General features: G+C 54.7%; 1 protein-coding gene across 4 annotated transcripts; it reads right to left on the bottom strand.

Moving 5' to 3' along the window:
* Positions 1 to 96: 96 nt before the first annotated feature.
* On the bottom strand, positions 97 to 14922 carry STX6 (syntaxin 6). Of its 4 annotated transcripts, XM_082312385.1 has the most exons (9): positions 14846 to 14922; positions 12275 to 12455; positions 11585 to 11668; positions 9710 to 9772; positions 7331 to 7453; positions 5881 to 5987; positions 4138 to 4232; positions 3783 to 3910; positions 97 to 2476 (listed from the first exon to the last, which is right to left on the bottom strand). In XM_082312385.1, exons 1-9 carry the CDS (start codon positions 14878 to 14880, stop codon positions 2351 to 2353), a joined length of 942 nt encoding a protein of 313 aa, XP_082168511.1. In that variant the 5' UTR covers positions 14881 to 14922; the 3' UTR covers positions 97 to 2350. The 4 variants fall into 4 exon arrangements, with proteins under 4 accessions (XP_082168511.1, XP_082168512.1, XP_082168509.1 ...); XM_082312386.1 differs by lacking the exon at positions 3783 to 3910; XM_082312383.1 differs by lacking the exons at positions 12275 to 12455; positions 14846 to 14922 and having other exon boundaries at positions 11585 to 12264.
* Positions 14923 to 15580: the final 658 nt, after the last annotated feature.

The following is a 15580-nucleotide window of genomic DNA, read 5'->3' as shown; positions in this document are numbered from 1 at the left end:
CGATGGCCGGCAGATCCTGGTGGGAGCTCTTCCCGCTACCTAGTGCCAGAAGACCCCCACTTGTTCCCGAGCCAGGGTCACTGTGAGAACGACCGGTGATCTCTGCTGCTGCCCAGCGTGGCACAGCAGCAACGCATTTATTTAGTGTTCAAGGGAGGGGCACCACCAACAACAGAAAAAGCACACGTACAGAGGAAAAGGGACCCAAGGCAGGTTGGTGGCTCGCAGTGATGCCAGCAGCTGGGCCGCCCTCCAGCAGTACGCCGGACTGATGAAGGAGCGGTCCCACGTGGAGCGCCGGGAGTCGTTCCCGGAGGATGCACGACCACTCCAAAAACACTGTGGGGAGCCGAGGTGTGCAAATACCGGCCAACGGCGAGCCCCGCTCCCCGGTTGGACTCACGCTCCCGGGAACCTTCTCTTGGAGAGGTATTAAGCCCAAGGAGCCGCGCAGACACTGCGACAGCCAGCCTTGGAAAGGAGACACCGCGTATTTCTTGCAGCGTAACCAAAAGAAACGAGGTGCTCCGCAAGGACAAAGAGCGACTGCTGAAACAATTAGCGCGGGTTGGCTCTAAGGGCACGTGTGCGTCCGTGAGGAGAGCAGCCGCCCAGGCGCGGCAGGGCAGCTCGGTCTCGCGGCCCCGTCCGGCGCCCGGCTGCGGAAGGCACGGTGCCGCCGGCTGTCAGCGCCCAGCGCCTGCGGAGGGACCGGGGGTCATGCAGCTGCCTGGAGGGAGCCGCAGACCCGGCGAGGAGGAGTGTTCAGTCTGGGCTAAGCATCCCGGAGGTAAAGCCATCTGGCAGTGAGCTTCCCGCTCGGGGAGGGTGATTTTCGGGGGTGATTTGCAATTTCAGCAGAAGTCTTAGCATCAGCACCAATTAACTTCCTCTGCAGCCCCATCCGAGATCGAGATGGGAGGCGTAAGCCAGCCCGTCCCGAGTCTTTTGGTGTTTGCAACTTAAATATGGGAGCAGACTTTAGTAAGAAATCATTTTTGCTTTCCTGAAGAGTCACCCCATATCCTGCAATCGGCGTTTGCAGCACGAAACCCCCGTCTGCGTTTCTCCCCAGCGATACTGCCAGGCTGAGCTTTTGTCGCCACATTTTGGCACAGACCACCTGGCTAACTCCTAATTCACTGTACGAGGGAGACAACTAGGCTATCCCGACACTGCCGAGACAACTCGAGTGACCAACAACTCAAAGGTAACAAATGGACTAGGAAATAATACAGAAACACGACCTAACTTTGAATGTTCTGCCTTTTGGTTGCTTACAACAGAGGTGTCCAAAAAATAGCGCTTGGGAAAAATTAAGACATCCTATTTACAAGGTCATATGCACTTAAAATACATAATTGAGCCTCGTTCCTCTGATAATGCGTGTCATGCACCCGCAGAGAGAACATGGCTCGAACGGTCATCAAAAAAATCTTTAAAGTTTTTTTTTTTCCTTAAAAAAAATAAGTTATTTTAGACCTGACAAATCACTTGCCAAAGGGAAGCAGCTGTTAAACAGAAGCAGTTACTCAGTTATACAAGGGCAAAGAAAGCATCAGTCAATGAGCTTTAGAGGCTTGTATAACGAAGGAAGCAATTTTAAAAGCGTTAAGAAACTCACTCTCCAGCTAACGGCTGGTTGCCAGCTTTCAGCGTGCATCAACCCAAGTTTAAAGCTCTGGGGTTTCTAATCGCGCCCGTCCGGCTGACGGCAGGACAGTACAGCCCGCGGCTCGCCTGCGCGCAAGCTTCTGCCAAGGGGTGGTGGATGCGAATGCTCTGCTGCAGGCTCACCGTGGTACCTCAGCGCTAAGTGGGCGGCACGGAGCCGGCCCGTGGGAGGAAGGCAGCGTGGGGCGGGGGGAGTTCGGCCGGGGCTCCCCTCCCCTGGCCGTGGCTGCGTGGGGTTTCACGCCACCGCTCCTCCCGGTAATGCTTTTGGCTGGCGAGAACCCGCGGGCTGGCGGCATCGTTTGTAATGCTCAGTGAGTTAATTAATTCCTCCCCACCCCCGTCCCATCCTCCCCAGGGCTCGCTGCTCTGTGTCCGCATCCGACTGCGGGCGGCTCAGGACTGCTGCAACCGGCTCCTACCTGCACAGGGTGGAAGCGCAGGGGTCAAGCCCCCCTCCAGCCGCCTAGGTCCAGACCTGGAGCCCAGGTCCAGATCGCACCGCACCGGGGGAGGAGGCAGCTCCAGTCCTCCACTCCCTCTCCCCGGATCCAGGTGAGACGTCGGCAGAGCCGAGCCGCGGTCCTCGGAGGAGCATGGTGAGAGCTGGGTGCGGGTTTTCTTGCCAGGGATCTCTGTGGGCGGACGGAAACGGTGAGAGTTTCATTTCCCCGTGCTACAGGGGCGAGGGGGCGGGGAGGGGGTGTCCGAGGAAGTTCAGTCCATCACAGGACGAAAAACAGGATGAGCACCACCAGCAAGATGACGAAGAGGACGATAATTGCACACCACTGCCGTCGATCTGGAAGGAAAAGAAGCATCAGTCTTCCTGCTTTAACAGGGAAGGAAAATCGGGGGAGAGCTTTTCTTTGCTGTACTACTAGGAGCCCAATTTAAGCTTAAAGAAGCCATAAAAAGCCAAAGCAGCAGCTCCTTTGGCAGCATGCCCCACTACAGCCCACAGGGCAACAGGGTTTCTCCTCCAGCATATATCCGGTTTTGGGGACAGCTGTGGGAATTTTGAGGCTTCTCCCCAAGCAAGTTCAAACAGATTTGATATGCCGGTTCAAAAGCAATCGGGAGGAGCAAGCAGAGAGCTGCTGTGTGTTGCTGCTCATTTGTGGAGTAACCTGTTTGCTAGAGGAACAAGAGAGGGGTCCAGTGAAAGCTGCCCGAAAGAGCTCTGCCAGGAAGAGCTCGTGGCAGCTCCCCTTGGGAGAGTGCCAGGAATAAGGTTTCCCCGGACGTCTTTACACCTCGCTGGCCCCGTGTGTGCTCTGCAGAAGCTCAACGCTGCATCGCCTCTGAGAGCTGCTATCTGTCTGTGGCCACGTGTGCAATGGCAGAGAAAGCCCCTGCAAGCTGATGGAGCAGCAGCGGGGACGGCTGCTGCCAGCCCTCAACTTGTGGGCACAGCAGCTACCCTGGGAAGAGCCCTCCTGGTCAGCCTCGGCACGTGCGAGGCCAGGGGTAGCAGAAATGCTCCTTCACAACTCTCAGAAGCACTCTGCAATGATCAAAGCGTTTTTCCCAGAGGAAAGGCGAGATACGCAAGGTTTGCCAGCGGTCGTGCTGCCACTGGGCTACCGGTGACCCAAAGCGCGCTGTCAGCACTCCAAATGGTCTCTCTAGGGCCGTATTTCCACAACCTCATAAATCCCCCGGCCAGCCTAATCCTGCAGAGCAGGAATGCTTCTCCTGCTGACCTGCTGCTGCCTCCACAAGCTACCCAAGCACCCACGGGAGAGGGGTAACGGAGGAGGTGACGGCCGGGCACATCGCCAGCGCGCGGAGAGGCGAGCCGGCGGCGGGGGACTTCCCGGCAGGCACGCTGGGCTTCCTGTTTGCTCTGCCTGCGGCGCCCCGCCAGCCCACCAGCTTCAGGCACAGCCTTATAAGGACTTTTCTCGTGGGTTCAGCCTCCCCCTGCTCCCCGGGCACAGAAATCGCCTTTCCTCTGCCAGCTGAGAGATATATCTGACCGACACAGGCCCGCGGGCCGCCAGGCACCAGCAGCCTGATGGCAGGTGGGATATGGGAAGGGGCTTGCCGCAGGCAAGCGTTTGGTGCGGGGGAAGCCACACACGGTGGCGAGTGTTTTATGGCACCTTGAGAGCTTTTGTTCCACAGGCAGCCCGGGAAACTGCAGCAGAGCAGGAGGCTGCAGAGCTTCCCCTCCTAGCATCTAGAGGGGGATTTTCCCACCGCGGCAGTAGCAGCATAAATAGAAAGGCATCTGTAAATAAAACAAAGGCAAAGGACAGGCTGCAGAGCAGTGTCTGAGCAGGAGCAGCTGCAGGGCTTGGAAGTCCTCCTTCTCTTTCAAGCACCGAGAGCTGCTCCCTCCCCTCGGCTCGGGTCTGGGACGGCTGTCAGCGGGCGGGAGCACATAGCGTCCCAGCCCAAAGATCCCAGGGCTTGTCTCTCCCTTTCCAGGACTAGATCCCGCTCCCCAGGACCTACCGCTCGTCATGTGAGACACTTTGGCGAGCTTCTTCATGACATTATCAAGCCGCGACTGAGTGCTGTCTAACTCGTGGGAGAAGTCGTCCAGCATCCTGGGGACAGAGAAGCACAGCACTTGTCAGCAAGCAGCGCATCCCTCGGGGATTTCTCAGCGCGCTCACACACACTGATCAAAACACCGATGAGATTAGTGTATCGCGCCTTGGCGGAGAAACGCAGCGTGGCCCAGTCTCCTGAAAGTACCCAAGGCGGGGGCGGGGGGAAACCTGCTGAAGCAGCAGCTCTGCTTTGGTGGAAAGTGGGAAGTCATTTGGGACTCCTGTTGGACTGGTCCCCCCTGCGTGTTCGTGGCTGAGCTCTACGCATCTCTGCAAGGTGAGGAGTGGGGTTTTTCCTCCTTTTAAGAGGAAAGTCTTATTTATAATCCGTGATCAGCAGAGACTGGTTAGGTAGACTGGCAGGTGCCAGCTTGGACTTTAAATCTCTTTTCTTGTTCGGGGCTTGCAGTCGAAACTCAAGTCATGTTCCAGTCACGTGTCAAGCAGGAATAAGATTTGCAATTGCTTTTAAGGTGCTTTTTAAGCTCTGCATGGAAGTTACCCCTCTACTTCCTCCACACAGCAACTCTAATGAATCTGAAAGCCTTCCTGAAGCCGTGCTCTGTCAATGCCAAGAACCCATTTGAAGAGAAACAAGCACATCCAGAATTAAGGTACCAATCCAATCATCTCAAGCCAGTGGGACTTTAAAGCTTAACATGTTTCAAAGGACAGTTTCCTTCGTCTGGAGTTCTAGGGCACTTGTTAAACCTTTATTCAGTGGGGAAAAAGAGAGAGTTGTAAAAAACTCCTTGTGGTAGTTATCTGCTACTGTCTAGCGAGCACTGGTGGCTTACATGATGATCTGGAAGCGGACACACCATACTAATCTGCTTCCGTGAGAGCGGAAGACTCTCACGCTGCAAGACTTCGTACAGGAGGTGGGTTTACAGTTCCTCCTCTACATCAAAGATGACATCACTTCACAAGGGACATAGCCCTCCAGTCCCCATCAGCCAAGAGGGTTTTTAGGCACGAACCCTTCAAGACTGTCTGGAAGCGGTAGCTGTTAGCCTGCATAACTGGAAACTTCATGCACTTGTTTGCAAAGGACATGCACTGGGAAAGAAATCTAATTTATATGTAAATGGATGGATGCAAATTACTTTGTGAGCTACCCTTTAACCCTTTGCGTGGGTGAGGGATATTTTTAGCTTTAACTATGAATAGTAGCTCTGTGCTGCGTATTTCAGAGCAGCAAGGCAGAGCTGAGGACTCGAGGGTCAAGCAGTTATCCAGGGGCAGCACAAAACCTTGTGGAGTGGGAAAGCATGCAGTCTCCCCATTACACAGCACCTCCCTCCCTCATCTGTTCGGTCCTGCTGGCTGCCTGAAGCCAAGGAGCGTAACTGCGTGCCATAGGGGGAGTGTTTAAAAAGAAGGAGAAAGAAGAAAAGTTAAAACTGGCAGCTAAGCCCGCCCTAGGTGCAGGCTTTCAAATGAACAAGACTGTGGGTGGACCCTTGCAGGCTGCAGTAAGAAATGCTTTACACTGCCTAAAATCAAAGGCCAGCTAGGAGAGGCTGCCTGAAGGACCTGTAAATTCAAGGCTCGAACAGGGGCAGAGATATGCGTGCGAGGACCTCCAGCTGTGTTGCAGCCAGCCCCATACCGGGTTTTCAGCGCTGTGTCTCACACTTACACTGCTTGCTCCTCCAGCTCCCCGCCAATGCGCTGGGACATGTTCTTCAGCACCCCGATGCTGCCAGAGACCAGCTCCAACTGCTCATCTTGCTGCTCCACAATCAGCTGGGGCCAAAGAGAAGGGAAACTGGCAATTACAGGTCTGCTGCCTCCTGCAGCGTGGTCACAGCCAGCCAATCTGGTGGTCAGACACTCACTGCTTGGCCAACATCAGCTGTGGGGCCTGGGCACAGACCTAAGCCACCAGGGATGAGGACTGTGTTCCTAAGAAATGCTGGAGAAGTGACAGCCACAGGAAAGCCTCCCCAGCATGGCATCCTTGTGGCACAGCAGGCTGCAGTCTCCTGACATCCCCCAAAAAACAGCCTCAGCTCATCCATGCCTCCTCCCTTCCCTGCTGCATCCACTGCTAAGGTGACTCTTGAAAGCCACAGGGGCTGGTCATCAAAACCTCCGTGAGCCCCCGTGCCCGCAGCAGGCACCAGGGAGCCACAATGATTCTGTGCCTGGGAAATGCAACCTAGAACATGCTGCAGCTAACAAAGGGTTAATGCGAGTAAAAGGCTGTTGCAGCTTCTACAGCTAAAAATAGCAAGCCTGGCTCCAAATGTGTCAAAGGAATAGGTCTGCTGATGTTTTAAGTCATTTTCAGGGCACAGTCACGCTAAGGATTAGATTTACCCTAGTTACCTACTTCTGAATCTATTTATCTTCCTAGAGTCACTAGGTAAAACTTGTCTGAAAGCCGGGGTGGCATCATGGATCAGGAGCTTTGGCAGAGTTTGCCGCCTCCGAGAAGCTGCCTGTTTAAAGGCCCGTGTTCGGGTGGGCTGCTGCACGAGGGCCTGCACGCTGCCCGGGCACTTCTCCAGATGAACTCCCCCAGCGGCGGGGAAGCACCTCGCCAGGGGTTCTTGCAAAGCCCTCGCACAGGCTTTCTCAGGAATCTCACGTTGACAAAGGCAGGAAAAGGAAGCAGGCACATGCTCCTGCTCCTAGCCTGTTCTGATGAAGATGTACACAAACAACAGCAAACATCAGCTTGTTTTTTAACCAGGGGAAGCTGCGTAAGAGAAACAAGCTCTCTTCTGTTTGCAACGTTTCTACTCTTCCAAGGATTTCAGCAATCCTTGTAGTATTAAAGCTTAGCGTGCTACAGCTTCCAGATCATGTTGATTGCCTTCTGCACAGAGCAGAAGACCCAAGCCTCAAGCATTAAAATCTCTGCTCCAAGATGCATCCAAAGCTGTGCTGTTCAGGAAATTCATGCACAGGTATATGCTGCAAGCACAGAGGAGGGCTGTCAGGCTCCTGGATCTAGACCAGCCAAGGACTGGATTTTTTTTTTTTTTTTTTTTTTTTGGCTCTTGCTGCCTGTACCTCATCCCCCCCCCGGCACCCATTTGGCAAGCAAAGCTATTTAGTCTGCATGGTGCCAGCTGACTTACCTGTTGTTGAGCTTGCTGCTCCTCGATGAAGTGTGAATTTGCTAATTGCAGCTCCCGGTCCAGACGGCTGTATTTGTCAGGTCCAGAGCTCCAACTCTGACTCCCACTTTCTCCCAGGAGTGCCTAAACAGATGCAGAGAGCCCTTAGCAACACCCTCATGTCTGCTAACAGCCTGTCTACAGGGTGTAGTGGGAAGGTAGATGAGGCAATGCTCCTGTGCACATGCATACAGCATCCTTTTCCTCCTGCTCTGTTGCTACTCAGCCACAGTGCTGTCACAAATGAGAGCAACGCAATGCCAAAACGCCAGCCTGGGAAGTCTCTGCAGCCCGATACTGCCGATATGCCTCTCCAGCAGCAGGAGAGCTGGAGTACGACCGACAGACGGTGTACACAGGAGGTCTGCACAGCACAAAGGCCTAGCAAAGATCTGCTCAGGAGGCAGCACTGTGTGCTAGGACATGTAAGCTGGGAAGTATCCGGATATATTATGTTAACAGATGTATAGCTCGCACTGAACACTGTGCTGCTACTAATGACAGGAGCTTAAGAGGGTCTGGATAAAGTACTTAACTAGTTGAGCTGACAGTAAAAGAGTGCAATATATAATCACAGCAGCGTTGTATGCTCATGTTCTTCGATTCAGGCTACCTGTTCCTCCAGCATACTGTTCAGTTGCCAGCGTACAAGATTACACTTGCTACCTGCTCTACAACCCGAACAGAGAAGCTTGTGCAAAGCCAGCAGAGACATGGCTTTCCAGCTGAGTAAGTCTGGTCCGTGGAAGGGGAATAACACGAGCAACAGATGCTGGAGAATGAAGGTGGCCCCAGGCAAGGAGCTGCACCCTGCAGCACCATGAACGGGTTAGGGAGCTCTGCCCACCAGCGCGGAGGCAAGGCCGACTCCTAACAAGACTGTCTCGCAGCTTCTGGTTGTGGGCGGGAGGGGACAACCGAGTATTTGTGAAGAACAGCAAGACAACGATCAGGCTGCTCTGGCAGGCTAAAAACGAGACGGTCTCTACAGTTCATCTGCCTTACAAGGTTCAACAAGGGGCGAGGAAAGCTGACGGACCAACTGCACAGGAAGCCAGCAGGACATTTGGCTTTGTCTGCCCCCGAGACACTGAGTGAGCTCCTGGTTCTCTCCAGTTCGTGGCAAGCGCAGCTACTGCTTATTTAACACGGTGCACCAGTTTTGCTGCAGCTTCAATAGAAAGGCCTCTGTTTGCCAGCCTTAGCCTGCGAGGGTCAGGTCACCACCGACCAGCCTCCCGGACACAGAGGCACGCTGAAAAGCCGCTGCAGCCCAGCCCCGCACAAGCTTTGTGGTCTGGTGGGAAGGCGAGGGGCTGGGGAAGGGAGAGGAAGACGGCAAGGGGAAGTCAGCTTTCCTGACCAGATGTCGCCACGCGAGCTGGGCCATATGGTCTCCTGCAGCTAGCAGAAACTTCGTGCAAAGCAGCAAAACACAGAGACAGCTACAGACTTGTTTGAGCAAGGGTGTAAGGGACTTCGCCGCTTCAAATGTTTGCCAAGCATGTCAATTAACCCCGTAACAAGCTCAGGAATCAGCTCTGTGCTTCTCAGCACCTTGCTGCAGTTTGTCATTTTTGCCACAAGTGGTAAGACTGATGCAGCCAGATAAGTTAATTGTATGAAGCGCGCACCAACTTTTACTGAGACAGCACTGAAAGTTAGCTTTGAGATCTCCTTACAGTCCCCCCGTCAGCTGGGGAGGAGCACAAGCCACATCTATTTCTATTCCTTAGATTACAAGTGCAGACAACCTGAGACTCCTTGAGCTTCTTCCACCTTCTTACATGGCTAACTATTACAAGAGGCAGCTGTGTGAAAGGCTATTGCAGCATCTTGGCTCCTAAATACAGCAGAGTGCAGGATTATATTCACTGACATGGATTCTGAGTCTGTTCCCCCCGAGGAGGCGGGAGATTCTCCTTTCTGCGGGATGATGCAACACTGACAGTTGTACACAACCAGATCTGAAGGCAGAGACAGATGGCGAGTGCTGACCTATCGCTTTGAGAGACAGGCTTGGAAGAGGGTGGCAGCAACGCGCCTGTGAGAACCAGCTCGCTCAGGTCAGCAAAACAGACGCGGTTCAAACACACAGCTTTGCTGCAGCATGCAAGCCCCTTCCCAGAACAAAGGGTTTTAAGGGGACGAACTACAGACAGGATGTATATTGTAATTACACTCCACCTTATGATGTGGGGCCTCGGAGTAAGTGAAAATGGAAGTTTCACCTAACACATACCTTAAGACAACAGCTGCTAGAGCTGATAAATCCTCCTCACTCCTTAGAGTACCAAACAGCCACTGCATTCACTTAACTTGCCCGTTTCTGGTTCTCACCTGCCTGTTTTTTCTTTCAGCCAGCGCTTGCACGGAGGAGTTTGACATCTGGTCCTTCATTTCCTGTTTGTTCAATGAAAGAAGAAGTATGTCAGCATTGGATTTGAGGTGACAGGCGGTTTCAGGGTGCTACAGGGCTGTCTATACCCAGCAAGCCTTCTTTAGGGGGAGTGAGGGAAGGGAGATTTTATTTGAAAATGTACAGTTTTGAAGAGTCTGGAAGGGTATCGTGGAAAGCTTCATCGCAGTTCATCGTTTCACTAATACTAGAATCAATGGCAATGGGATATTTTGAAAATATTCCTTATTTACTACTCATTTTGCTCCACCACAGCCAGAAACACTTTGATTTGTATAATATTAAAACTAATGTTCCCACTGATAGATTGTAGATTGAGTCATGTTCTTCAGGGTCTTGGAAGCCTGTAACCCCCTGCACTTTATTCCCAGTTGCATCTGCTTTTATATTGCATAGGATGAGATAGATTTCCTTTCCCGTGGCCATCCTCTTTGACTGTGCCTACGTTTTCTCTTTTATCAATTAAGTTTTGCTGTTGAGTTCCTGTAGAAGATCGCTAGCCACAGAAGGCTCCCCATCACAACGTAAAGTAGTCTAGTTTTTATAGGGTAGATTATCAAGTAGTCAATATGATCTAGCAGAGGTTGATCCACCCACACAGTTCTGATGTCACCAGAACATTTAGGTATGTTTTACCGTTCAGAGACGTGTAATATATCAGCTAAGAGCACCAGATCCCACTTGGTTACTTCTTACCGGCTAATGCACATGCTGCTGTGTATCACAAATTCCCCCATGGAAACTGAAAGTCACCTGCATAATGTCACTAACGAATTTCATTTAACAGTAAGAGACGCTGCTCCAAAACCCATTAGCCAGCAGTTTTCAGCGAGGAAAAGAGGACCATAGAGCCGGCTTGTCTGATCCTGCCCGTCTGGGAGTGGACTACACCGAGGGCAAGGCAGTGAGCACATGCCTGCTACCTGGGGCCCGCGTGGTTTCGGGATCAGTTCCCAGGCAGCAAGCCTTAGGAACTGCATCCAGACCACAGGACTGCAGATAGGGTGACAAGCTTGCCGCCAGCCACAGCAATGCATTTCGTGAAGCAGGAACATCAGAGTCATGAGGGGCAGCAGAAACTAAGCTACGCTCAGTGTAGCTATTAATAGGGAGAAAACTTCCTAACTAGCAGCTTGTTACCAGGCAGTGAAGCTTCTGGGAAGATATTTCTTCTCTATTTATTACCACCAAGTTGCTAAAATACTTCTTTTCCTTCTGAAGTGTGAGCTTAAACTAAAAAAAAAAAAAAAAAAAAAAAAAAAAAAATCTTCCTTGAGTTAAAAATAAATCTAGTGGTTGTTTGGACTATTTTGTAGCAGTAGGAAGTTGAAGTCACCGCGTCAATAACGCTAGGCCTTAACCATCTGTCAGTGTTCAAAGTGGACTCCCTGTTTTTGAAAACTAGTGCTACAAATGCATGGGACAGTCGCGATTTCCTTCAACTCTGACGGGAGGCTCCAGCCTCCCCTGCATCTCAGCGGGGTCTTTACTCTTCCTCCCCAGTTAGTATAGGTTCCCAGGCTTGCTGTTACAAGAGAGGTGTGAAGACTTAAAGGGGCAGCAGCAAAGGAGGGTATGCCATGGGGTACCTGCACCCTCACTGCCCCAAACCCATCTGGGCAGCCCCAGAAGGGAGCACATGGGGAAGAGGAGGAAGCCTGAGAGAGAGCAGGTAGCAGGTTTATTCCCTGCTCTCCAGTTCAGCAGGGAAATGGCCACAAGCTTTCCTTTTTTTTAATCACCTAATCACTCCCCCTGCCTTCCCCACGCTCCCATCCCAACCCCACGCTCCTTACCCTGACCACCTGCCGCGTGCTCGTGATGAAGGCTTTCCTGATACCCAGCTCCGTCGCATCGAGGTTGAATTTCCGTGGGTTTGCCTCAACAATGCGTAGGCAGCGAGTCAAGGAGTCCCCGTTAGCGGTGTCGGGTACGCACACAGATGCACAAACCCCGAGTGTGCCGCAGCGGGGACCTACCGAGTGGCCATTGCGCTGTGCCTTTTCCCCAAATTTGATTAGCAAAGTACAAAACGCTGGAGGAAAAAACAGGCATGGCAGGAACGTACTGTGCAGTACACGCACCAGTGTGAGGTTTCTCTCTTGCATTTTTTTGGTTCTCTGACGCCGCGCAGCGCTTTCAGGAGCGTTCAGATGAACACAAGGGAAAAGGAGTATTTCTGGAAGCCAGCCTAGAGTATGACTGACTACACAGAAATCCAAATTCATACAACACAATAGGCTTTCTAGAACAAAGCATCTTAGAATATACCTTGTCAAAAGGAGAACAAAAAGGCAAAAGGAAAATCCTTTTGCTGAACACATTTGCCTTAACTTCTCATTTGCAGTTTGAGAAAAGCCAATGTAAATGCAAAATTCAATCCCAAGTAGTCCTGATTTCTGCAAAAAAGTCACTACGGGCAAGTACTGGTATTTGGCTATTTAGTACAACTCAGGAACCGCACACCCCTACCTCCAAAGGACCACAAAAAGGATATTAATTGTTTCATCCAAGTCTTCCAGGTCCCACTCGATGCTCCGCAGGTTATTCCTGAGCTCATTAGTGGTCCAGTCGATTTCTTCTCTTGTGGCAATGGAGGGATCTTGCAAGAGCTCCGTCCACCTCTGGAAGAGCCCCTGAGCGGTGTTCACGGCTTTCTGCACCTCCCTGCAGCCAGGGTGATTAAAGAGAAGCAAAGGGATTATCATCAGTTGCTCTGCAGCGGTCACGGCAGGATAGCCCCATGTCCAGCTGAGCAGGGAAGCACAGCTTTCTTCCAAACATCTTTCCTTCAAACAATCTTCAGTTTATTTTGTAAAATAAGGATTTGCCCTACCTGCTGGACAATCCCGTCTCTTGTTGCAGCACAAAGTGCTGAGCAACAACTTACAGGTCAGCTATTAATGACGGGACCTATTTCTTTAGGAGAGGTTTCTGTCAAGTGTCACACAGGCAAGCCAGGGCAGAGTGCCTGAACAAGGCTGCTCTTTGGCAATTAATGTTTCACATTCCTCTCAACAGCTTTCCTCTGAAGACTCTTGACTACCCATGTAAGATACCCCAAGGGTACACAGAATTACAGGAACTGTCCCCACAATACAGCCAGGCAGGCTGTTGAGTGCAGCATTGTTTATTTTAATTCAGCATTTAAAAAATACACAGCTCTGCTATGCTGGCTTAGGAAACAGAAGTCTTTTCTGCTGCTCTAAGCTTTTTGGAGACGAGTGCATTCATATCACGAGAAGGCAGCTTTGCTGACAGCACTGAATGCTGCTTTGATGGTTTGGGGCAAGTGGGTCTGTAAGCTCTGGTCATGGTCCATCAGCGTGGTTATCTGTATTTACAAACTCTGCAGTCCTGAGCTGTGAACCACTCCCCCAGGTTCACGGGGAGCCGGGACGAGGGATGCAGATGAGGCCAGACTTTGCTGGTGTGAAAGGGGCCACCACAAGCCCAAGAGCTTGCACACAGCATCCACGTAAGATGCAGGTGTTTATCCCCAGTGAAGGAAAGCAGGTTATCAGTGGGGGAAGCCCAGGACGGATGAACTGAGCCTGCACCCTGCAGGGGTGCCAGGACTGCAGCTCTCTCTACGTTACACCAAGGCCTGGAGTACTCAACTTTGTTGTTGAAGCTGCAGTCTCTTGGCACCCTGATGCACGTCCCTCCTCTTCTTGCACGCCTACGCCTCCAAGTCTGCTACATCTAGTGCCCTAAAGTCAGCAGCCTGCACTGGGGATCTGGCAAGCTTCGTTCCCTCCACTACTTGCTAGCAAAAGTTTTGCAATTTTTTTTCATCTAGGCATACTTGGGGAAGGCCCCACAAGCAGGAATTTAAAGCAGAGCTGGATGTCTTCTGACAGGAGGTGTTACGAATGCTGGGAAAGCAAACTGAAGACCGTGTGGATGGCCTCCGCCAGCCCCTTCCACCCCAATCTGCCGGGTAATAATTAAAGCTGGGAGCGGCAGCACGTCCCCTCTCCCCTCCCAGCCCTTCCCCGCATGGCGCTGGAACCTCTCTGGAAAGTCTGTCAGGACGTTTGCTCCCCACCCACAGCGACTCGTATTTTTTCCCCTGAGCACCAGTTCAACCTGGCAGAGTGATTCACTTTCCCTGGCTGCACCAGCACCCCTTCTCACACCTCTGGTGCTCACACGGCTTTCCCCACCGCTCCCCTACCAGCACCTCTGCTGCTCCCCAGTGCTGTTTCACCACAATATGGGGCAGGAGACCGGCCTGCAGCTGAAGCTGGCCCCGGAGTAGTATTCAGAGGCTACGGGGCTTTCACCCTATTAATTGCAACTTTCCTCTCCTACTGCCTCGACCACCTTCGGTTTGTGTCGGCCTTTGTTCACGCTCTTCTCTGCTTGACTCCTCTCACGGCCACCGTCCACGCTGCAGTTTCTTCCCCAGCTTGGGCCCTGCTCCTCTCCATCTTTCCGCCTGGACGCCACGGCCCAGGCCTCCTAGGGATGCCACCCACCCACCCGCCAGCCAGCCCGCCCTGCTCTGCCTGCTGCGGGGCGACATTTCCCAGGCCGCCGCCTCGCTCCGGCGGCGGGGCATCCGGGCAGGCTGTCCCCGGGCTGGGCCAGCGCCGGGAGCCGCACCTGCAGCCAAGGCAGGGCTGCGCCTCCCGCTTCCCCGCCCGCCCCCGCACCCGGGGGTGCGCCGACGAGCCTCGCTCCGGGGGCCTCCTCGGCCCGCGGGGCGGGGAGCGCTTCGTGCGGGGAGGCCCGGCCGCGGCCCGGCACCTGCCCGGCACAGCGCCTCGCCCCGGGGCCTTCCGCGCCCGGCCGTCGACGCCGGGCAGCCCAGCAGGGCCCGGGCCCGCCCCAGACCACCCAGCCGCAGGAGAGAGGGACGGGGCGCCATTTTCCCCCGCCCCGGGCGCCTCCAGAGACCCCCGGCCGCCGCGCACCCCCCACCCCCCGGATGTCCCCTGCTGCGGGGCGGCCGTGCCCAGCCCCGCTGCGCCCGGGGGCGCCCCCGTTCCCCCTCCCCGGCCCCCCGCAGCCCCCGCGGCGCGGGGCTTCTCCCGAGGGTCGGCGCTCACCCCTTCACCACGAAGAAGGGGTCCTCCATCGACATGGCGCTGCCGCCGCCGCCGCGCGCCCCTGCCGCCGCGCGCCGCCCGCCACGCCCCCCGCCGCCCCGCCACGCCCCCGCCGCCCCGCCACGCCCTCGCGTGCCGCGCGCCTGCGCACAGCGCCGCCAGTGGGGGCGGGGGCGGGCGCGGGTGACGCCGCGCTCGCCGTTTGAGTCGCGCGGCGCCATGGCGGCTGCCTGCGGGAGCAGCGGCGGCGGCGGCGGGCGCCCCCCGGATGTCCCCCGGCCGGGGTGTGCTGCGCTGCGGGGAGGCGGGGCCGGCCCGGCCCGGCCCGGCCCGGCCCGGCCCTTCCTGAGGGTTTTTCTAGCCCCGGGGAGCCTCCGGCCCGCTGGGCCTTCGGAGGCCCAGTGTCCCCTCGCCACCGCGTTCCCTAAGCGCCGGCTTCTCGGCACCGAGCGGGCACGTCCTGTGCGGGGCTGGGGCGGCCGCCCTGTCCTGGCTGCCGGGCCGCGGTCCCTGCCAGGGCGTCCGGCAGGAGCGGCTCGGGCAGGCCGGGTTCTCGGCCGGTGGGGGAGGAAGAAGGGGAGAGCGACAGGCAGGCTGCTCTGCTGCCGCTGCCCTTCCTCCCGGGAACCGACGGGCACCGCTGCCTTCCTCCTCCCTTCTGCCGGGCGGGAACAGCCCGTCGGCTCTTGGCGTCTGTCCGTCCCAGGGTGAGAACCCCCTGTTCCCTCGCTCCCC

Source organism: Platalea leucorodia, assembly GCF_965183815.1.
Source record: "Platalea leucorodia genome assembly, chromosome: 5".
Classification (NCBI taxonomy): Eukaryota; Metazoa; Chordata; class Aves; order Pelecaniformes; family Threskiornithidae; genus Platalea; species Platalea leucorodia.
Note: the sequence above shows the minus strand (reverse complement) of the source record. Positions and strands in the feature narration are given on the sequence as shown.

Coding starts and splice junctions, on each gene's coding strand:
- STX6 (XM_082312383.1), bottom strand. CDS start 12,112: ATGTGTTCAGCAAAAGGATTTTCCTTTTGCCTTTTTGTTCTCCTTTTG. Junction 7,454..9,709: donor CTGAAAGAAAAAACAGGCAG/GTGAGAACCAGA, acceptor GCATCTGTTTAG/GCACTCCTGGGAGAAAGTGG. Junction 3,911..4,137: donor AGTGTCTCACATGACGAGCG/GTAGGTCCTGGG, acceptor TTTTATTTACAG/ATGCCTTTCTATTTATGCTG.